This window comes from Aplidium turbinatum, chromosome 12 (genome assembly GCF_918807975.1).
Source record: "Aplidium turbinatum chromosome 12, kaAplTurb1.1, whole genome shotgun sequence".
Taxonomy (NCBI): domain Eukaryota; kingdom Metazoa; phylum Chordata; class Ascidiacea; order Aplousobranchia; family Polyclinidae; genus Aplidium; species Aplidium turbinatum.
Window position 1 is genome coordinate 20,712,761 of NC_137483.1, and position 22,834 is coordinate 20,735,594.

A 22,834-nucleotide genomic window follows, 5' to 3' on the forward strand; every position below is an offset into this window, starting at 1 on the left:
GTTAAGGTTCAGACAAAATCGCACCAAAACCGGTTTACAAAAATCCGGTTCGGGTTCGGTTCGACTCCCTGGTTGAAACAAGCTTGTTATTATTCGTATAAGCTATTGATGATTGTGCATTATGTTTCTCTTTTTAATAACTTGACAAATTCTGATCTAAATTGTTTTAATTCAAAGTGTTGATGAAATAACGTGCAGTGTCGTAAGCAGTAGCGTTGACAGGGGGGTCCAAGGGGTACTTTTGAACCCGAGATGATTTTAGGGGCTCGTAATCTTTTCAAGGGGCAGGGAACTTGGAAAAACCACCTCGTATGTTTTGTATACTACGTCTTTTGAGAAGTATCTTGATTTGGGGCCCGCAGATCTCATTAGTACCGGGCCCAAATTATCTTATCAATACCCCTGGTCGCGAACTGTAATCATAATTGAAAAATGGGTCGCAACAAATTTGAAAGCCTGTGGCTCAAGTTATAACTTCGAATGTTTGGTATAACCCCCAAGTAAGCCGTGCTTGCTTAAGCTACTAACTTGACTAATTTTTGTTATTATTTGAAGTTTTCAACGTTTTTATCTTTTATATGAATGATTAGAACATTATTTGAGGCTACGTACTGCACAGAAACTTTAAAATGGTGCGTCCTTCGACAATGAGAAGGAGACGTTCCTTTAGCAAAAAAGTAACGTTCACAGATATTGAATCAGATGAAGAACAGAAAATGTCTCCAGCAAAGAGACAAGGAAACAAAGTCCGCTTCGGAAACACAGTATTTGAAATTCACCAACAGAAAGATGATCCATTTTACTATATTATTTTAGAAGTAAGTTGGTTGGTTTTGAACCTTTATCCTCGGACTGACAAAGCCTTGATAGGTCATTCCTGGTAGTTTCGCATACTTGTAGAGGCTCTTGACGCAAGGCCGGTTACCGAGATTGACAGAGTGAAGTTTTCCGATTGTTGAAGTGTTGTTGCCGGAAAATTATTCCATTCACTAGGTGTCGCTGAATGGAGAGCAGTCCTGAAAATGCGTTCGTTGCTCAAGCGCACACCCCGAGAGTCGAACTTGCGCCGCGTGATCTTTAGCCGGCGCGTAACCACTGAGCTAACGGGACGGACAAGTTATACCACCACTGGTAGGTAGGCTATAATTTGCTCTCTAAATCCGATGTTTCATTTGGAAGCAACCTGGCAACACTCAATCTGTGAAATTATCAAGATTTGTGATTGCAGGGTCTTGCAATCTTGCTTGTTGTGTTACTGGTCTATTTGGCCTGTTACCAGTACGAAACCATGCACTATCACGTTGCAAAGGCATACGGCCACCTGGGATACGCATCCGCACAACACGTGGTTGGCCAACGATTGTTGACAGGAAGAGGAATTGCCAAAAACGAAACTGAGGCAATGCGATGGTTCAAGTAAGTTTTTTGTTTGTCGTATCCAGGCTTACACCCGGTGGTTGAAGATTTAGAGGACGGGAAGAAGACAAGGAAGCCAATCTTCGTGTCCACCTTCAGGCATGCCTTTAAGTGTCCTGCAACAGACGCAGCCGCATGCTCTTGAGCGGTGTCGAACCGGCGCCCTTTTGATTGCCGTTCCAGGGCTCTCACCACTCGGCTATGCAGGCGGCTTCAAGTAAGTATAAAGTATGAACAACGTAAACTATAAGTATTAAAATCACTAGTGCAAGAAGTTTACGGTCTGTTTTATAGTCCAGCAAAGTTGTTACAAACAGAATATAATAATTTAATATAATCAAATTTGAAGAATTTAATTTGATGAAACTTATCCGATGATCTCAAATGTAATGGTGACACAAGCTGCTGTAAAGGTATCTTGAATAAAGAGTTTTATTTAGCCCACTTGAATTATAAATATTATATTGATGAAGACCAAAAATATCTTGAGTTAATCTAACGTAATAAAGGGGCTTAGTAGGTTATTAGTTTTGCACCAAAATAAAATTCATGTAGCCAGAAGAAATATAAACGAAAAGGGACAGTTGTAGAATGGAGACCTTTATATTTGAAAATGTAATAGTAGCCTAACTACCCCAATCTTACTAAAATTTAGTGGTTCCCAACCTGGGGTCCGCGGACCCCTTGGGGGTCCGTGATTACCTTGATGAATTTTGAAAAAAAAAAAACGAAAAGCGATCTTTTTATTTTCATTTCTCTAATTAAATTTGCTTACTTTTGAAAAATTGTCGGCATGGCACTTTGGGTCACCTTAATATTCAAATACTGCTGACATTTCTTGAACAATTCATTCATTTTCTTATTTGAGCAACTGTTTAGCCTGATATAGCCCATGCTGCAGGAGTCATAGCGGCAATGCAAGATGATCAGTGATGTACGCGCATACAAAAAATATTGACGCCGTCAGCGCAAACGCAAACGTTCGAAAAACTATACGCCGCATGCGTCAACGTAACTTGTAAAAAAAGTTGGCGGCGTCAGCGTTAGCGCATACTCTAGCGCAAACTCATTTTGTTTGCTAGGTGCCAAACATTCACACAGTATAAACCACTAGAAACAACACACTTTTCAAGCCACTTCGCGATTTCTCGTCACAAGAAATTATCTTTTCGGCCGGAAGGCACATCTGGCATTGAAAATATAAGTTTTTGCCTTTCGAAGAAGAGAGCTTAAAATACTTTTTCATGTAGGGCCATGGATTTGTATTATCATGCTCCATTTCACTTGGAGATTAGTATTACCGTAAGTTATTCCCTGAATACAATAGTGTAGTGTAAGAAACTGTAGCATATGCCTATCAAGAAAATTCTAGTATTAAGCTTATACTAACTGTCGCTCCTAGTAATACACTAACTAATAAGGCGATGTGAAATTTGAATGGACAAAATCGAATTATCACACAGGGTGACTACTGTTGTGTAGAGTATTTTTGTGAAGTTTTATGCAATAAAATCCAGTATCCGTAAACATGTAAGCGTTTTAAGGTTAGTATTTTCTAATTCTTGCAAGGTGATTCCACAAAACATACTATCACAACGCATCAATCCACGTGATCCAGATGGCGCGCTCTGAATGGCTAGTTAGGGAAAACGCGTTGTGTGCCGCACACACGCGAGCGCGAGCGATTGCTGTCTGCTGCTGAGAGATTTATAACTTGAGATGCTGAATTGCTGATTATATATTATTGAAGATAAGGCTGCAAAATTCAGATAAGAAGTTGTGTTCAGCCGAAATGTTTGCTATGATTTTATGCTTGGTTGTTAAATCATTCAGGCTTCGGTTCAAAGTCAGTTTAGGCTAGGTTTTCCAAATTGTGTAAAGTAGGCCTAAGAGGCAGTGTCTGTAATTATCAGGTCTTCTGGAATAAGAACTGCTTATTCAGGTGAAGTTGCTGTTTGTGGTTCTGCATTTTTTATATGTAGCTTTGAGAATGACACTAATAAAGTTCATAGTATTACGGAAGGCTCAGACAACTAAGTTTTCAGCACTTAAATTCTTAGTTCTGTGTACTGTAAGTGGGCTATGTTTTTTTTCAAAAAATACAATAATCTCTTCACATATTATCTTTAGTTCATAAAGCTAACCTTGTTGTGAGTAGCATTGTTTACTGTTAAATCATGCCTAAAAGTTCTAAAAAGAGAGTAAGAAGCTTGGAAAGCTCTTCTGTCATTGGACCCTCCAAGGAGCTTCCCACTGCTGATTTACCAACACTACGATATGTTCTTGCATTCTGCAGCCTACTTTGTTAAAGGTAATACTCAAGTACTTTATTACTGCAACTTTTTCTCTGACAGGTTTTAACTAAGCTTGGTAGTGACATAAAATATAGACCAACTCGTATACCTTTGTATGGATGAAGGGTAGTTGTTAAAAATACTAACATATACCGTAGCTTGCATGAATGAACAGTACACGTAGGCTACAATAACCAACTAGCAGACACTTCAAAACTTTAATGTGTTGAAATAATTAATTGCACGTTTACAGAGACAGAGCACTCACAAGGAATTAATTTTTCAGGAAGCTGGAAAAAAAGCTAACTATTCTCTTTTCAAATGAAGATCGCATTCCTAAAACAATTGAGGTTTCTCCTCTCCCAACGTTATCGTGGAGTAGAAGCACCGTTATACCAAATTGGGCTTCTTGACAAAAGGACAACGAAAACGCTTCAAAGGAGAGTTAACAAAAAGGTAAGTTCTTACATACGGTATAGTTACAAACTTTTTTGGCTAGTAATTTTCTATGAAGTGTAGGCTAAGGCTTTATAAGTATATTCTTTGATAACAGGGTCATGCATAGACATGTCCCATGCTGTGTACTGGGGTTGGTCAGTTGTTGTCATTGACATGGCTCTTCTAACAACATTTGTTGAATGGAGCCATATGAGAAGGAGAATGGGTTACTGCCCATTCTACAACCCCACTTCACCATTGCAGATGTAGTGCAACCAACTCTAGATAGTAGGTGGTTTAAGGATTTTTCATTTTCCTAAAGCATTTCCTCGTGGGAAAGTGATTCAGATGTTCTGATTTCTATGTCTGTAAAGGCAGGCTTGTGCTTTCACTAAAGCTAGTCGTGCTATGGCGAGAAGATTTTTCTTGACTACCGTATCACTGTTTTTTACTGCCATTTGTCCGAAAGAGTATTATCTGTTATGTTTGGCATATATTGTTTTTCGTTGTGACAGTCAGAAATAAAAACAAACTGAACTGATTTACATGGATTATTTTGTGTTCTTTACATTTATCATTCACACAAAAAACTTGTTTTTCAAGAGCCTCAAACAACAGCGAGGAGATGATTTCGCTGCAGCAAAGAAGTCACAAGTGATAGAGGAAGAGAACTGGAGAAAAACAGCAGTTTTCTGCAGCAATTGATGAAGAAATTGACTCCTTTCGAACCAGCTGCACCTGGTACATCTGAATGTGACAATGCCCCGGTATCCAGTGATGATCCTGCTCTGTGATCTTTTTCTGTGAACATGTTAGAAAATATTCGCAAAGGCAGTAACTCTTGTGATGTTTCTGTCCGCATTTTTACCCAACCAAAATTAAATTTGGATGCCAACTCACTGTGCTCTTTGATTGGGACCATGCCACGCTTACTGAGTCTAGCCTTGCTTCACACTTGACCATAGATGAACTAAAGGGTTTGATAAACACAAAATTTGAATGCCCTCATTTTCCTGCCCATACTCAGGCTGTGCAGCGTCTCATTTGGGAAGTCACTAACGACTGTGGAAGTGTTGCTGGCCTTCAACGACTGGATGGTTTCATTCGGGCGAGAATTGCTTCGCGTAGGGTCTTGCCGAAAGCAGACACGAAATCTGACTTATAATGTTTTGATATTCACCATTGTTTCTTGTTCATTGGCTGTATTCTTCATACGTTTGTGCACGTTTTACAAGCACATATAAAGTTGGTTGGTTGATGTGTAAGCTACCATTGGAGAGTTGCAGTTACTATATCTGTCAAAAAACAAATGTAAATCGGCGAAAACAATCGAATATTAATGCAGTGCGTTGTGTGATTATGTAATACATATTACTACAACAAAACCAAAGTGTTATCTTATGCACAGTGCATTCCTACTCTTGCCATAGAAGTGAAAAAGGCTTTAATATCATCAGTTTTTGCTGACCAAGCAGAAATAGGGTTGCCAGGTGATTGTTTAATATCTTACCGTACACCGCCAGCCTTTACCTAAAAGGGCAACTAGCAGTGACATCATATGTAATTGTTGTTGTGGTTGTTAAAGTTGGAAATTTTTACAATTTAAAAAAAATAAACAAAGTTTTTTCTTCAAAAAATTTGTACCTGGCAACTCTGTGCTGGCAACAAATGCCAAGGACAAAATCGACTACATGTTTAAGGTTACTGAATATTTTTGCGTGAAATTTTACAGAAATACTCTACATAGCAATAGTCACCCTGTGTGATAATTCGATTTTTGATTTTTCAAAATTTTTTGATTTTCACATCGCCTTACTAACTATCGCTCCCTAAAAATCCATTATAAAAAACAGTATTTTTCAAATGATTCCGTTTGAATAAGACTAATGTTGCTTTTAATGCCATAATTCTCTCAGTAAGCTCTATGCTTTTTTCTGATAAGATTTTTAAAAAGTGGGTTAATGGAAGACAAAACTGCCAGACACAAGCAAGTTTAGATTCTGAACTGCACAACTCTTTGTTATTAGCATTCAGGGATAGTTAGCATTTCTAGTGTTATTAGCTGTAGGCTACTCAAAAGCCTCTCACAATTGGCCCCTGGATGCATGTTTCGCTAAACTGCTCATCAAGTTACAAAACATATAATTACATACTTACGCAACAGAATGTATAAATTGTCAAGTAAAAATTACCTTAGCTTGATAGCCTTCTGTATGTAGGCCTACACATTACTACGCTACATAGCCTACAACAAGAATAACCGGCAAAGGCAAAGTAATGTACTACATATAACATACAGAGTTAGACCTACCATACGTCCCGGTTTGGCCGGGACAGTCCCGGTTTAAACGCCTGTCCCGGTTAGCAAAATGTCCCGGAATTTTACTTTATTGAAATTTTCAAAATTAACTCCAACCTGATGCAAAATTATGAAGTAATTCGGTCCCAAAAGGCATAACTTTGCTTTAACTCGAGGCTTATTTTAATATCTTAATTTTTTTAGCTTACTAGGTTGAGTAAAATATCGTGCATAGCTTGAGAAATCCTTTAGTTAGGGAATAATGAGTGACGTACTGACGTTTATTGCGTCATTATTCTATTGACTTCAATGAAACGATGAAGCCAATGGTTTCTGAATGCATCCCCCTATAAATGTTTGATTTGTGAGTTAGTGTTATTTCTTTGTTCTCAGTGTTTATTCTTTCTTTTTTTTCTTATAAATGTCTGATTTGTGACTTAGTGTTGCTTAAATTAACATGTAGGCTATTTTCCTTTACATAAAATAATAAAAATTTTTTATTCAATCTAAGTAGGCTAGAATACTTTATTATGCAATATTAAAGCTTATAAATATAGATATGGAATAAAAGTTTGCCAAGCTCAGGCCTTCGGCCTTTCGTCCAGTTATTTCATTCATAGTTTTGAGTTTGTCCCGGATTGTGCCCAAGAAATTATGGTAAGTCTATACAGAGTACCACATCATGCAAGCAATCACGGTCGGAGACCAAATATTTGAGTTTGTTTAGATACATAGGCTGCACTGCTCATTGCCTGAGACGTTTCTGATTTGCCCCAAAATGCAAGACTTAACTAATATAAATTAAAGTGCTTACAAACGCCTTCAACACTTGAATAAAAAAATAACAGTTAACCTCTCAAGTACATGTAGCTCCACACAGAGTGAAATTTAAATTTCACTCTGTGTGGAGCTACATGTACTTGAGAGGTTAACTGTTATTTTTTTATTCACTTGTTGATTCATTCATATCAGTTTGTATCCTCTGGGGATCCTTCTCTTGTATCATGGGCCAATCCTATAGATGTTTGCTGGTACACCCCTTCATTTTCTTTGAGCCTTCAACACTGCTTGACTAAAAAAACTTCACACTACGAAGCCAAGTCATTGTTTACATTTTACATGGAGCGATATTACCAACTTACCTACTTGCTTGCTTACATTACATTCCTGTTCTGACCCGTAATTTACTAAGTAATTTCTCAGTAGGCCTAAGTTGTTTTAACTAATTTTTTCTTTTTTTCTGCAAGACTTCAGTCTCCACGTGGGACTCTAGCGTCAAAGGCAGTAGTGCGATATACAAACAAACTCCAGCTGACTGAACAATAGACGACACTGTGACACAACACTAGAACAATGGGCAATTGCAAGACGTCAACATTTCGCAGTTTGACAAAAAAAAATGCAAACAACAACTAAGACATTAAAAAGTATGCGTTGACGCTATGCGCTAAAAAAACGCGAAAACTTTGCGGCGCAGCCTCAAGCGCAAACTATCCAAAAAAATGTGGCCGCAAGCGTTAGCGCAAACAAAAAGTCTACGCCGCATGTATGCGGCGTAGAATTTACGGCGCATACGTACATCTCTGAAAATGATACAGTACAGTAGTTGAGTAGCATAATTATTACAATAGTCAATAGTAGGCTACTGTGTTAATTGAGGTTCAGGCAAAATTTAGGTAGGGGTCCGCAGAATAATTTGTCTAAAGGGGTCCGTGACAACAAAAAAGTTGGGAACCACTGGTCACCAAATGCATGCTATCACTGATAAGCCTATATTAAAATAGCTTGTAAAAAAATTATTATTTGACTGTATATAGGCTTGCAATAGATTTACAACTAATGCTCCGTAATTCAAGAGGTCAACACGTGTTCAGATATGCGGCTGATCAAGGGCATCCGGAGGCATCCTACAATTTAGCTGTTGGACATATCCACGGAGAAAAAACTGGATTACGACCGGGGTAATGCAAAACTATTGCGGTTAAGAGCTATTACTATACCGTACAATTGGTGTAGCCTACGCCAATCTCAAGCGAAACAAAATAAGATACGTCTTGTAATCTTATGCGTGATTAACTCAAGCCAAGAGAGCGATTGATATCAATAGCAATAGTCACTAACTTCGCTGAATTCATGCCACACTCGACTGTCAAGAAGCACATCGTCACTAACTTACAACAATATTCTTAGACCTGCGATCGAGCAGTTAAAAGCAAAAGTTAGCAATACTAACTACTTTTTAACTAGGTTACTTATCAAGAAAATTTATATTTTCTTTTGCAACCTCATAGATCAAGAAGATCAAACATAGATCAAACAACCTCCAAGTCACTAACACGTGGTTGCAAAAGAAAAAGAAAATGTTGTTTACTTGGACCTCTCCTGATGGGAAGACAAAAAACCAAATAGACTTTATCCTATCACGCACCTCGTCTTCTAGACTAAACGTCCTGAACAGCTCTACCTTGAACACTCCCGACATATCAGACCACAGAATGATACGTACAAAATTCAGAATAAGCTTCTCATGGCCTCAGAAGCAGAAGCGGAAACCAATCCAGAGACCCCACCTTATGAAACAACAAGAAGTCGCTGAACACTTCCAAGTAAATTTACAAAACAGATATGCCACTTTACAGCAAATGACAGACCCAGAGTCCATTCAAGAAGCTATAACCGCAGGACTACGGGAAGAATCAGAAGCTGTTCTTCCCAGAAATATGCACCAAGACCAACCGAACTGGATGTCGCAACAAACTAAAAAAGCCATCCAATCTAAACATAAAATTAGAAAACAACATGGATCCTCATCTACTCAATACAAAATCGCTAAATCTGAGTCGAAGAAGCTCGTGAAAAAAGACCAAATGAAGCAATTAGAAGATAAAATCGATGAGCTCAACACTCTACCTCCACACAAAATCTATTATGCTGCCATAAAGAAACTTAAAACAAAACCTAAAAACATCAGTTGGGGAATTAAAGATGCAAAAGGAAACATCCTCACGAGCAAAAGCTGTATCCTCGAACGATGGGCAAAATTCTATGAAGAACTCTATCACGACAATCCGCAACAGATACTCATCGATGACTCTGCCTCTGACGAAATCCCATCTATTTTAAGAAGCGAAATATCTAATGCTATAAGCAACTTAAAGTATGACAAATCTCCCGGCATAGACGGCATTTACTCGGAATACCTCAAAGCAGGAGGCGAACCTCTAATCACAGCACTGCTTCATCTCTTCAATTCTATATTAACAACGAAAAAGATACCCAGCAATTTTAAAGAAGCTCTAATAATTGTAATCTACAAGAAAGGCAATAGACTCGACTGCAGCAACTACCGTCCAATAAGTCTACTCAGTCATGTATACAAACTCTTTATCACTATCATTGCGGCACGCGTAAAAAATGACCTATATGCATCCCTCCCCCCTACACAAGCAGCCTACCAACCAGGAAGAGGAACAATCGAGCAAATCTTAGCGCTGGAACAAATCATAGAAAAGTCTATTGAAATCAACAATCCCGTTCATATCACCTTCATTGACTTCAAAAAAGCGTTTGACAGTGTTAAATTACCCTACCTTTGGCAACTTCTGGATAAAACTTCCATCAACAAAAAATACATCAACCTCTTGAAACCAACGTACGACGACTCTAAAGCACTAATCAAAACAGACATCGGAACAACCAGACGAATTGATATTATAAAAGGTGTTAAGCAAGGAGATGTCTTGTCTGCTATCCTGTTTTGCATCGTAGCGGCTGCAATAATCTCAGAAACAGAAAATAAGTGTACAACTGGATTCACCATCGGCGGTCATGTAATATCCAACTTAAGCTACGCAGACGATATGGCCATTTTGAATAATTCTAAACTGAAAATGCAGGAATACCTAGATGCTCTGTCAAAAAATGCTGCTAAATTCGGCCTCCAAATAAATGTGTCCAAAACCAAATGTATGACAACCGACAAAACTAACAACACACTCAAGCTCACTCTCTATGGAAAACAAATAGAACAAGTACCAGAATTCATATATCTTGGCCACCGACTATCCGCAACCAACGATGGGAAGACTGCAGTGCAACACCGAATTGGCTTAGGCTGGGCAGCATTTGAAAAGAACAAAAAGATTCTAACATCCAATAGACTCCCAATCAAACTGAAAGCAAAAATTTTCAACACCTACGTTTTACCAGTCGTGCTGTACGGTCTAGAATGCGTAAATTGGACATCATCAACGATGAAAAAACTCACTACCTTCCAAAACCACATCATGAGAAGCATGACCAACAAAAGGCTACTTGATCACACAAAAATAGAAGATCTTCTAACTATGACAAAACTACATCCAATTGCAGCAATAATAAAATCAAAAGTTTTAAAACTGTTCGGCCACACTAAAAGATCACAATTCGGAATCAGCAGAGTTTGCACAGAAGGCAAAGTAGAAGGAAAAAGAAAACGTGGCAGACAACCAAAACGATGGCAAGACAACATTCAATCATGGACCGGACTCCACTTGACGTCCAAGCACTTGACACATATTTACTTTACATAGCCAACCCATTGACAAATGACTCGACAACATATAAATTTTGGAATCACGGAACAAATTAATAAACCGACCCTTGCTTTGCATGGATAGGGTTTACGGACATTGGACCATAGGCTACAGCTCTTCAGATATTTATATGTTTCTACATTTTTTTGACTGCTGCTAGTCAAAAACAAGTCAAATTTTTGGTTTCAAATTAGATCGTTCAAGAATACCACAGACCGAAGAATACTTAAATCAATTGGTCATAGACCTATATTATTAGATTCAATGCTTTGTAGGATGTTTAAGGTATAAATAGTAGGCTCCTAGATTAGCCTAAACCAGGTTAACCATGGAAGTAGCCTAATGTAGGCTGCGGGTTCAAACCTGAACAAAAGCACCGCACGTTTTATAGCTAATTAAAAGTATGCTGTTATTTTTCAGACAACCAACCAAACTTCTCAAGCATGCAAAGAAGCATGGCGTGGAAGAAGCAGATCATGCATTGAACTTGTGTGCCCGTAGAGGTTGCGACATGTAGCAATGTCTACTTGGGCCATAGAAGGCTTTCGTTTGTACAAAAATTTCCATTTTTATGAACCCTTGGTAGGCTACAATTATACTGGTAGAACTTTGCGGTAAATGAATCTCTCCTGCACCCGACAGTAGCCCACAAAGACACTGTATAGTAGGGTAGTGTATTTAATCAGGCTTTATTTGTTATAAAGGGGAATGTGACACAACAGCTTGGCTTACAATGGTTTGATTAAATACATTGAAGCACAAAACTGCCTGATCAGCTTTGGTATTCTGGCGTCAAACTTGATAAACGCATAATCTCAAAAGTCTCCGAGACAATAAACAGCCGTAAAAACTGATTTACTAGCTGGGAAACCAGTGGCTCTCTCTTAAACTTTAAAAGAGGTTTCCTTATCCCAGTAACCAACTTCTCAGTGCCAGAAAGATTCTACGTTTAACCAAAAGCAGTGAATTAGGCTAAGTTTAAAAAAAAAACAATCTGGCTGGCTCATACATAGTCTAGTCTACATCGTCCAACTTTAACTAAACATTTCCAAGCATAGTCGGCCTGGTTATATAGTTTCAAAGATTAAAATTATATTAGTTTAGTCAATTCCTTTGCAGAAATATAAAATATATTTTGAAAGCCTGCTATGATGTGCATACAGCGATAGCAGACTAGGCTATGAATAGACTACCATAGGTTACTGTATACGACAAGAGGCTTGGACTAAGCGTCAATATTAACAAGACTCAAATTCTCTTTCCACCACTTGTCAAAGATCGTAACAGTACCCTGCCAGAAATCCATCTCGGTGGTAGCCTACACCTCTGAAGAATGTGAAACACTTCTGCTACCTCGGATGTAAAACTTCAGATAGCGTTGATCTCTGCTTTCGGAAAACTTCGCTCACGAATATTTAACAAGCATAATATACGAAAAGATACAAAGCTCGCTGTTTAGTGTTTACAATGCAGTAGTTATCACAACACTACTGTGTGCTTCCGAAACCTGGACCACATTACTTCTCTCGAAAGATTTCAACAACGCTGCCTGCGCCAAAATTTTGAACATCAGCTGGGAAAAAAAAAGAAAAAAAATTGAGCGTACTAGAAGAGGCTGAAACAACAAGAATTGAGTCCCGCATTGTTCAAAATCAACTCAGATGTTATACCGGCAACCAAGCATAGCCTATAACCTATAGTGCGAATGCCAGATCAGGGTCTTCTTAAGCAAATGTTTTACTCAGAATTGGCTAAAGGTAAGCGTTCGGTGAGTGGACAAGAGAAGCGGTATGAAGACTCACTGAAGAGTAATCTTAAAATGTGCAACATCAATAACACAAGCTGGAAGGAAACTGCAGAGGATAGGCTGCTTTGGAGATCTGCCACTCGTGAAGGTGTTGCCACGTTTGAGAAGAGCAGATCTCAAAGGTTAAAAGAAAAAGAATGCAAAGAAAAGAATGACAATCACACCCACAACCAACTCTCCCAAAGGATCTTAAATGTCCCAAATGTAACCGAACTTTTAAAGTCAGGAGTGGACTCAATAGCCATATAAGAACTCGTCCATAGCGCTTTTTATTGCGAAAACCATCATCCTTGAAGAGACGAGGGATAGCCATCATCATCATAATGTAGATTACAAATTTAATCTTAACGCAGATTGTAATGCAAGTAATGTTTTCGTTTCCAATAATTTTCATCTCCGCAAAGTACGAAAATAACCTCAAAATGCATACAATTAATATTAATAGTTAGGTGATAAATTGCCAAAAACAACGCTGTGTGATAATAATCCTCAAATTTGATCAGGTAATTCTATAAACTACGACGATTGGTGAGCAACTTATCTGAAAACTTTAACTGAATACTTGAACAATAGTGTTTGCTGGCATCAAATTAAGATGAGAAGAACGTACATTATAAGAAGTGATTTCAAACAGAACTAGCCACCTCTGGGAGCACCAAAGAAATACAGCGGTAAAATACAACTTGACCTAACGATAATTAAGTGCTTCTACAAAAATATTCTTAAACTTTTTTAAGAAGATACTTCTGAAAGCAAGGATCTTCCTTCCAAAGCTGCCAATACATTGTCTATAGCCATTTGTACCATTCTTTTGCGAGCATTGCTGGTGGCAGTGCCTGTATGTGGAGTGACTATGACGTTGGGGAGCTGCAACAGAACGTGATCCTTTGGCAAAGGTTCAGGGGTGGTCACATCCAACGCAGCAGATCGGATCTTACCAGCTTGCAAAGCCTCAATTAAAGAATCTTGATCGACGGTCTCCCCTGTAAAATAACTTAAGTCCGCCCGATAGCTCAGTTTGTAAAGCGCCAGACTTTGTGCACAAAAAAACACTTCAAGATCATGCGGCGCTGGTTCGACTCTCGGAGTGTGCACTTAAGTAACATATTCAAGGACTGCACTCCATTCAGCGGCTACTGTAGTGGATAGAACAAAATCACAGACAAGCAGTAACTTCACTCTGTCAGCCTCGTAAACGGGCCCGAGTCAGTGGTTCAAGTCCTCTACAAGAATGCCAAACTGCCAAGATTAAGCTCAAAGGAAGATTTTTCAGTCCGAGAATAAGGATTCCCACAACTTATCAATATTGCGAAAAATTTCTAAGTGAGACTTGATCTGGAAAATGATAAGACAAACACTGGTCCGCTCAGTTAGTGTGACTTGTCTAAACCACTATTTTAAAAAATTGCATGAAGCTTTTGTTAAAATGACCTCAAAAACCTAGACCAAAACGGTGAGACACTGCAAATAGTGGAATGAGCCACATGAGTTACTGCTTCACACTCACGAACATATTTCTATATCACAGAGTTTTGCCTTTTTGAACACCGTACCTCGGGAAATGTTGATAAAAACACTTGATGACTTCATCAGCTTGAATTGAGCAGCACCGAACATTTTCTTTGTTTCTGAAGTCAAGCAAACTACCATCATTACGTAGTCGCACAGTGGTAGCATGTCACTGAGGCTTTCATGGTAAGTTGCTCCGATTGCTTCCTCGTCTGCGGCAGATCTGTTGAAATGATGTCTAAAGTTCATTAACTACAAAAATAAAATGTTTTTTTCAAAACTTTCAGTATTAAAATGTGTCGTCATTTTCCGTCAACAAAAATACCTGCAGAAGAAAAAGTATAAATCGAAAAATTACGAATAGTTTCTATCTGTAGCCTATATATGGCATCCAGGCCGGATAGCGACTGTCAAAACAGCGACCGTCATAATGGCGACTTCATAATAGCGACGTAATGAAGTGAGCGACATTCCAAACAGCGATTGTATAAATGCCGACTGCATTAAAACAGCGACTGTTATGATAGCGACTTAACACTTTAAACCGAACCAAACCGAACCCAAGCTACTACAAGGCAGAGACCTGACTCAGCGAATGAAAAGATACGTGACAATGAACACACAAATCACTGTTGTACAGCAAAATCGAGGCCAGTATGATCTGCGGCAGTTCCTTCGAGCCCTTGCTCACAATTTAGAAATAAACGTGGCTTGATTTTTATTGCAAGACTTTTGGTTGTTTTAAAGTCCCTTTTGGTTTCAATCTTTTTCTAGACCCTGAATTTTATTGCAAGGCTTGACGACTTTCTGTTGTTTGGCTTGACTAGCCTATTTCTTTTTAAATCATGTGACTTCTATGGATAGTCCAAATAAAATGTTGTTTTAAAGTCCCTTTTGGTTTCAATCTTTCACTACGCAGTGTTTGCCTATTTGTGCGTGCATACGTGTGTAGAGAGGTGTGGGGGATGGAAGGTATGTGTGGAGGGGGTGAAAGAGTGCGTGTGCGCGTAAGCCTTAGATTTAATAAAAGAAGTGAGGTCGCTGTTGTGGCAGTCGCTGTTTTTGATGAATCGCTGTCGTGTAGTCGCTCTATTGACAGTCGCTGTTTTAAATGAATCGCTGTCGTGTGGTCGCTCTATTGACAGTCGCTGTTCTGACAGTCGCTATTTGGAACCCGAGCCCCTATATATAACCGGCTCGGTGGCTTAGTGGTTAGTGTGTCCAAAATCTAATTCAATACATCTTCAATTTAAGTTTAAACTTCGTCTTTACAGAAAGTGCATCGTCACGTTTTATACACCTTTTTGCTTTATTCTTGACAAAAAATATAGCAGTTCTGTCGCCTCCACCAGTAGTAATGTCACATTACTACTTTAAAGTCATGAGATCGAAAATTTAAAATGGTTCAGAATATTCGCCCAAACATATCTAACCTTCTACTTCGGTTGTGATAACGAACTTTCATGTTGAACGCTTTTGCTCTTGTCGCCACCGCATATCCGATCCTTCCCATACCCACAATGCCAAGCGTGGATGAATGAACGTCCATGGCTTCTGAGTTGCGTGACGTAGACATTATCTCAGGCGACTTAGCTATCGCCAGCGCTGCAAGAAATACGTTTGAGCAATTCCGTTTTATTCAACCGTCAAGCAAAGTAAGATGTTTGGTATATTTGGATTTCTTTTATATGAATAAAAGCAAAATATTCTACCATAACAGCAGACAATGGCGCATTACTTGGGCCTCATCAACTCAGTGGGTACCCTGGGAATGATTATGTAGGTATGGTAGGCTATGCACCATTGCACCCCCGTGCTGCCAATTACCAAGCAAATAAACAGCTGGTGAAAGCTCACACAGTTTTGATAAACATAAGTTTATGTTGTATCAAATATAGTTATTACTATCTGAAGCCTTTACAAATTGTTTCACCTAACGGATCATCAGAAGGTCTGTAAAAACATGTAAACAGTAAAGAATCGATAATTCTGAAAAGATATTAAATATTACAACTGTAATTTAATCTACCAAAAAAAATCTCTAAACCTGTACTTCCTGAGGAGATATTAAATATTACAACTGTAATTTAATCTGCAAAAAAACCCTCTAAACCTGAATTCCTGAAAAGATATTAAATATTATAACCGTAATCCAATCTGCAGAAAAAACTCCAGAACTACTAAGGACAGCCTCCATCCGCCACGATAAAGTTTCAATCAATTTGTCCCAATGGAAACCAAGCAACTGATGGCAACATCTATGACATCACAAAGAAGCAAAATGCTTGTTATGATCGGCGCATCCTGTAGTAATCTGAACAGAATGAACAAAAATTGTTTTTAAACCTGTAAAAATTAAATGAGATTTACAACCTGTAAAAATGAAATTCAATTCAATTTTTTCAAAATTATAACCTGTAAAAATCCCAAGGAATTGTGATGATGTAACCTGTAGTGTCCTGAACAAATGAAATAAAATCTGTTTATAAACCTGTAAAAATTAAATGAGATTTATAGCCTGTAAAAATCAAATGAAATTTTAAAAATTCAAGACAAATGTACGACTAGTCCAATTGATGTCAAGTTATCTTGTTGTGTATCGCGATTTCGAATAATAAATTCTCTTCAGCACAACTTTATAACAGGCATAGTAAAATCTTCAGTAGGTCAGTTTAAGAATGCAGCAGTTAAGTTTAGAAAGAAATCAACAATAGTGTTTTTCGGTTGCTAAGAAACAAATAAATTTCGTCTGCGAGCAGTAGTGACAATATTATGTAAATTATGAAGGGAATTAAGTCATACATTAGTAAAACGGAGTGACAACGCCAGGGAGGGATTCTGGGGAGGCAAGCCATCCTCGCACAAAAGTGACACAAAATTGCCCTATAACGGATCAAATTGATACAGTCACTATCAATTAAATGCAAAAATAATGAAAAAGGCAATATAACGCAAGAGTTGATTTCTTTCTAAGATTTCTTTTCTTTTCACTTTTGTTGATTTCTTTCTAAACTTAACTGCTGCATTCTTAAACTGTGGTCACAGCGGTAAACCATAATCTCTTCGTGGGAAAATTGTAACGTAAGATTCCCAAATCCGTTCGTCTGCATGCAATGACCCAAAAATAAACACACTTTCGAAACGTCTATTCAAAAGTGTATTCCAGTAAAATTAGCCCGAGGCTATCGAAATGACTGGTGCAACGCCGTACACCTAAAAACTGTCACTACAATACAAATTACTTGGATAAAAGACGGAACTTTTGTCCAGCTAGCAAGCACTAAGCCAACAGTTAAATGTGCGGCCAACTTTCAAACAATCATTTTACGAATGACCAGAATAGATATCAATATCTCAAATTCACGTAGAAAGTAACTGTGACGCAATAAATGAAAGACAATTATGAAGTCATTCCAACAGGTGTTTAAAGCTGATGTAATATTTCCTGTTTAAACAGGCCCAAACAAGTCCAAACAAGTTTGACACAAGTCTATGAACGATGGTGCAATTTTGGCACATTTTCTAGCAACTTCCATGACGTAATATTCAGTAGACTTGAACGGTTTTATATGACGTTTGATTTGTACAGAGATTGGCCGTAACATAGCGGCCCCTAGTTATGACAGTCTAACATGGCATAACTAAAAAAGAATTGAAGGACAATCGTGAGCCAATGAATAAAACACACGATACACAAATTTTTTGAATCACTCACGTTTAAGTTAATACGCAAATACAAAGGGCATGCAAAGAATGAACAGCTATAAGAATAAACACGACGATACATGAAATTGGTACCATAGGTACACGCTAAATGACGCTATATATATACAATAGTTGCGATAATAACCGACTGTTCCGGGCTCAGACAAGTATCGGCCACCGCAGACAAAACCAGGCTCAAACCCTAACACTTAGGTGTTCTTTACGGGGGCGAGGCACGAAATATCCCTCAACACGTAGTCTACTTTCACTTTCCCCGTACTCTCATCATAGTTGCAGACGGCAACTTTGGCTCTACGAACCACAGGCTTCCCTTTCCTAATTTGTGGAACTACCTCATGCACCCTCCCAAGTTGATACTTCCCACGTTTACCAATGTCTTGGAGAGAACCTACCACTACAAGTTGACCAGGCTCCAAATTCTCGGCCATTTTTAGCCATTTTTTCCGGCCCTGAAGACCTGGCAAGTAAAAATCGATCCATTTATTCCAAAACTGCTGAGAAAGTGACAAATTGAACCGATAATCCCTTCTTAATTGGTCACGATCATGTGGTTGCCCAACAGCACAGTATGGGTCTAAGTATGGGGTCAAAAGTGAGGCAGGGGTGATGACAGTAAAATCCCTAGGGTCGTCACTCAAAGGTACCAAAGGGCGTTCGTTCACGATCCGAACGGCACTGCCTGTGTACGTAAGCAGTTCAATAAAATTGGGCTTACGAATTGAAGAGTCCAAAATGTGAAAAAATGCGATTTTAAATTGTTTTACCATTGCCTCCCAGGCGCCACCTTGCGCCGGAGCATACGGAGGTATAAATTCCCAGTTTATCTCTCTCTGTCTCAGGGCGTTGTGAAATTCAGCTGATTCTATCAACTCGGGTAACTTCTCAGATGCTGCCTGAAAGGTACTTCCATTATCGGAATAGATAGCATTAACCTGCCCACGTAAATCTGTAAACCTTGTAAAGGCAAGTAAAAAATCACTCAGCGACAATGACGTGACCAGCTCAACATGAATAGCGCGAGATGCCATACATGTGAATAAGAGTCCCCAAGCTTTTTTGTGACTCCTACCTTCAACAAAGGTCAATGGTCCAAGATAGTCTAAGCCGCAATCAAAAAAGGGTTTCCTATGGGCAGTTGTGCGAGACAAAGGTAAATCAGACATGAGCTGCCTTATAGGCCGAGCTTTCTCAATCGCACATACACCACAATCATTAAGATACCTCTTCACGGAAGCATTACCATTAGCGATCCAAAACTTCTGTCGCGTAGACAACAAAGTGTGCTGTACTCCACAGTGCGCATTTCGATTATGATGCGACAGTACAACAAGCCTAGTGAAGGGGTGTTTCGAAGGCAAAACAATCGGATGCTTTGCTTCTAGAGAAATCTCGGGAGAATTACTTAAGCGCCCTTCAATGCGGATTACACCAGCATCATCTACACAAGGTCTGTACTTTTTAAGTGAACGCAATTCCTTCAAGCGTTCCTTCTCACGTTGCGAAGCGCCAACACTACCCCGCTTTATCACTTCCTCAAGTGCATCCGGCGATCGTTTGGTCATTAAATGTAACACATCGCCATACACGCTCTTCTGAACAAACTTCACAGTTAAGTCTAAGGCTCTATTAAGATAAGAGGCGTCCAGTTTTGGCTTCATAAAGCTACGCTTTCTCGTTTTACAGCACAAAAATTCAACAAAAGCAACCAAATAAGCAATTCTCTTTTTCATAACATACAAAGAAGGTGCGGCCTCGATCAATCTGTGAAGGCCACCCTGTGCAACGTCAAGCGACCCCTCTTCGTCACGAAGATATAGGCTATGGACAGGTACTGGAGTGGGGTTTTCTACAGATGGAATTTCTTCACACTGATAGAGAAGACTAGAACCATTTAACCACAACTCTCGAAACTCTTTCTTTGTAATAAGATTTGGCCTTGTGCCAACATCAGCTGGGTTCATATCGGTAGGGCAAAAACGCCAATCCTGGGCTCCAGACAACAATAAAATATGCTCAACTCGACGCGTAATAAACTTATTCAAACGTAAATCAGGGTTCTTAACCCACTGCAACACAGTCCGAGAATCACACCAAAAATACTTACTGCAGTCGGGCATCTTCAATGCCTCGTAGGCCTGCTTCACGAGTCTTGCTGTATTCAAAGCGGCAACAAGCTCTTTCCTAGCTATCGGCCAAGAAAACTGATTTTTTACAACAATGGTAGATTTACCCAGAACGAAAGACACACTCGGAACTCCGTTAACCAGTCTACGTAAGTAAACAACAGAAGAGAAAGCTTGATTCGAAGCATCACTAAACCCATGCAATTGATATGAAACAATATCATCCGGACTGCACACACCAGAGTTTGCAAAATACCATCTCGGTAACGAAAAATCCTTAAGCAGGTCCAAAGAGCGAAGCCACGACTCCCACTCTTTAACAAAGCTATCAGGGACCTCGGTGTCCCAATCAAACTTGTCTATCGCCAATTGCTGAAGTATAAGGCGTGCTTTTAGAAAAAATGGCGCTCCAAAGCCTAGCGGATCAAAATTTTGTCCAAGCTGACTGAGCATACTTCGGCGCGTGTGTTTAGCTAAGGGCTTTAAGGAACATGCGATACGCATCTCGTCAGACTCGGTTTGCCACACACAACCCAATGTCTTCGCTGATGGCAAAGTCATATTTTCAGTCTGAAAGTCAATGTCACGAATCAAAGGTGAAAGCATCTCATTATCCAAATTTGACAAGACAATCATAGCCTCCTTGTTAGCACTCCACTTAACAAGTTTAAACCCACGGCTATCAAACAAAGCAATTGATTCATGAGTGATTTGCTGAGCTTCCTCTAAGCTATCAGCCGAAAATATAAAATCATCCATGTACATATTATTTGCAATATTGCAGAGAGTCAATTCACCAGCACTGCTGGGATTCTGCTCGATCATTTTCTTTATAGCCAAGCAAGCGATATACGGGCTACTCTTTATTCCCCAAGGGTGTACACAAAAACGAAATGGTACCATCCTACCATTTTCAAGGTCATCATCTTCAAACCACAATATACGAAACAAATCCCTTTGCGACTCAGGTAACATTATTTGAAAGAAGCATTTAGTCACATCAGCCATGAGACCAAATCTACCAAGCCGAAATCTAGCCAAGACATCTACCAGAGGGTTTAACAAGTCAGGACCCGAAAACATTACATCATTAACACAAGTTCCTCGAAATTCAGACTTGCCATCGTAAACAATGCGCTTTTTTAATTGTGACGTCACAAAGTATGGTAAATACCATTCAAATCCCTTGACATTTCCTGCTTCACCCGCACGCTCAATATAGCCATTAGATTTAAGATCTTTCATGGTGTCAGTAAGGAAATCACGAAGTTCAGGTTGTTTTAAAGCTTTCTTTCTTAAAGCAGCAGCTCTATCTGACGCCAACACAAAATTGTTAGGTAGATCAATATCTTCCTTCAACGGAACAGGTATCTCAAATCGACCATCTTTCAACTCAATATTCGGTTCGACAAGTTCTCTAGCCAAAATATCATTGCGAGACAATTCACAGGTTTCATTTTGCAAAGTCAAATCCTGAATGACTTTATTCAGGTCTGCTATTTCCATATCGCGAGACTCAATTTTACGCTGAAAGCCAGAGATGACATCCGACTCTGAAGACGTCTGCACTCTGCACACTTTAGCAGCGCTTTCAACTAAGGGTGACTTACCACCACAAGCCAACCAACCGAGAGGAGTGAGCAAAGCATGCGGTTCACTACGATTGTCACCAACACGCTCTTCTTTTGCACACATCAAATAAGCGTTGTCGTTGCCAATCAGTACATCTACAGTACTACAATCATTCAAATGAAACATATTCACGTCATGAAAATGACGGAAACCACTTAAATCTTGTTTATGGGGTAAAGTTTTAACATCGTCAGCCCAAGCTGGGTTAACCACCGAGGTTATATCACAAAACAGTTCATCAGTCTCTAACGACTGGATGTTGAGTTTAACAAGGTCAGCACAAGTAGGTTTCTGACCAGCCAGAGTATCCATTTTAAACGACGCTTTATCATACGGTTTAAGACCAAGTTCGCACACCAAGTCACTCGAAACAAAGGTCAACTGCGAACCAGGATCATGCTGACAATACACCAACTTCGATTTGCCAGTCATTGGATTCAAAACACGAGCAGCAGTAACGCGGTTAAAGGCTGCTTTAACATTTCCAATCTTAACATTACGCACAGGAACTCTGGCACCAGCCTCATCTTTACCGACCAAATCCAGAGAATCACGTGACGTCACATAAAAATCATGCAGAAGAAAATAGTGTTTCCTATCGTTGGTAGGTCCACACTTACGACAGTTATTTGCATGATTACAGTCTCTAACCATATGCTGGCGCAAACAATTCAAGCATTTGCCAGCTTTCACAATGACATCTCTCCGATCTTTAGGTGTCAAGCGCAAAAATTCTTTACAATTAGACAAAAAATGATATTCAACTTGACCACGTGACGAACAACAAAAACACGCCGGTATGTCACTATGTCTGGCCACACCGCCGCGCGGTGCGCCAACAGCAGTCGAGTACTGCGAACTCCCTGAAATCACATTATCATGGGGTTTTACCGACGTCTGCCTAACCGGACATGAAGGCAATTTTCCTTTGCCAAACTTTTTAAAATGCTGCGACTCACCAGAATCGCCCATTAGCATAATGCTAAAATCAGTCGACTTGCGCGTTTCCTCCCGTA

At 39.3% G+C, this 22,834-nt stretch overlaps 3 protein-coding genes across 3 annotated transcripts in view; 1 reads left to right on the forward strand and 2 right to left on the reverse strand.

The window, feature by feature from the left end:
* The window catches only part of LOC145780718 (ankyrin repeat and EF-hand domain-containing protein 1-like), a 46,854-nt gene extending 40,319 nt beyond the window's left edge, over positions 1-6,535 (reverse strand). Inside the window, exon 1 of the mRNA XM_082592339.1 lies at positions 6,460-6,535. The gene's annotated coding sequence lies outside the window, so the exon portion shown is untranslated. The remainder of the gene's footprint in view (positions 1-6,459) is intronic.
* Positions 592-11,737, forward strand: LOC145780719 (uncharacterized). Its single transcript, XM_082592340.1, has 4 exons — positions 592-818; positions 1,229-1,416; positions 8,322-8,408; positions 11,442-11,737. Exons 1-4 carry the CDS (start codon positions 630-632, stop codon positions 11,536-11,538), a joined length of 561 nt encoding a protein of 186 aa, XP_082448466.1. The 5' UTR covers positions 592-629; the 3' UTR covers positions 11,539-11,737.
* A 1,811-nt stretch (positions 11,738-13,548) lies between these two features.
* On the reverse strand, positions 13,549-15,913 carry LOC145780670 (putative 2-ketogluconate reductase). Its single transcript, XM_082592291.1, has 3 exons — positions 15,771-15,913; positions 14,382-14,560; positions 13,549-13,811 (listed from the first exon to the last, which is right to left on the reverse strand). Exons 1-3 carry the CDS (start codon positions 15,911-15,913, stop codon positions 13,561-13,563), a joined length of 573 nt encoding a protein of 190 aa, XP_082448417.1. The 3' UTR covers positions 13,549-13,560.
* Positions 15,914-22,834: the final 6,921 nt, after the last annotated feature.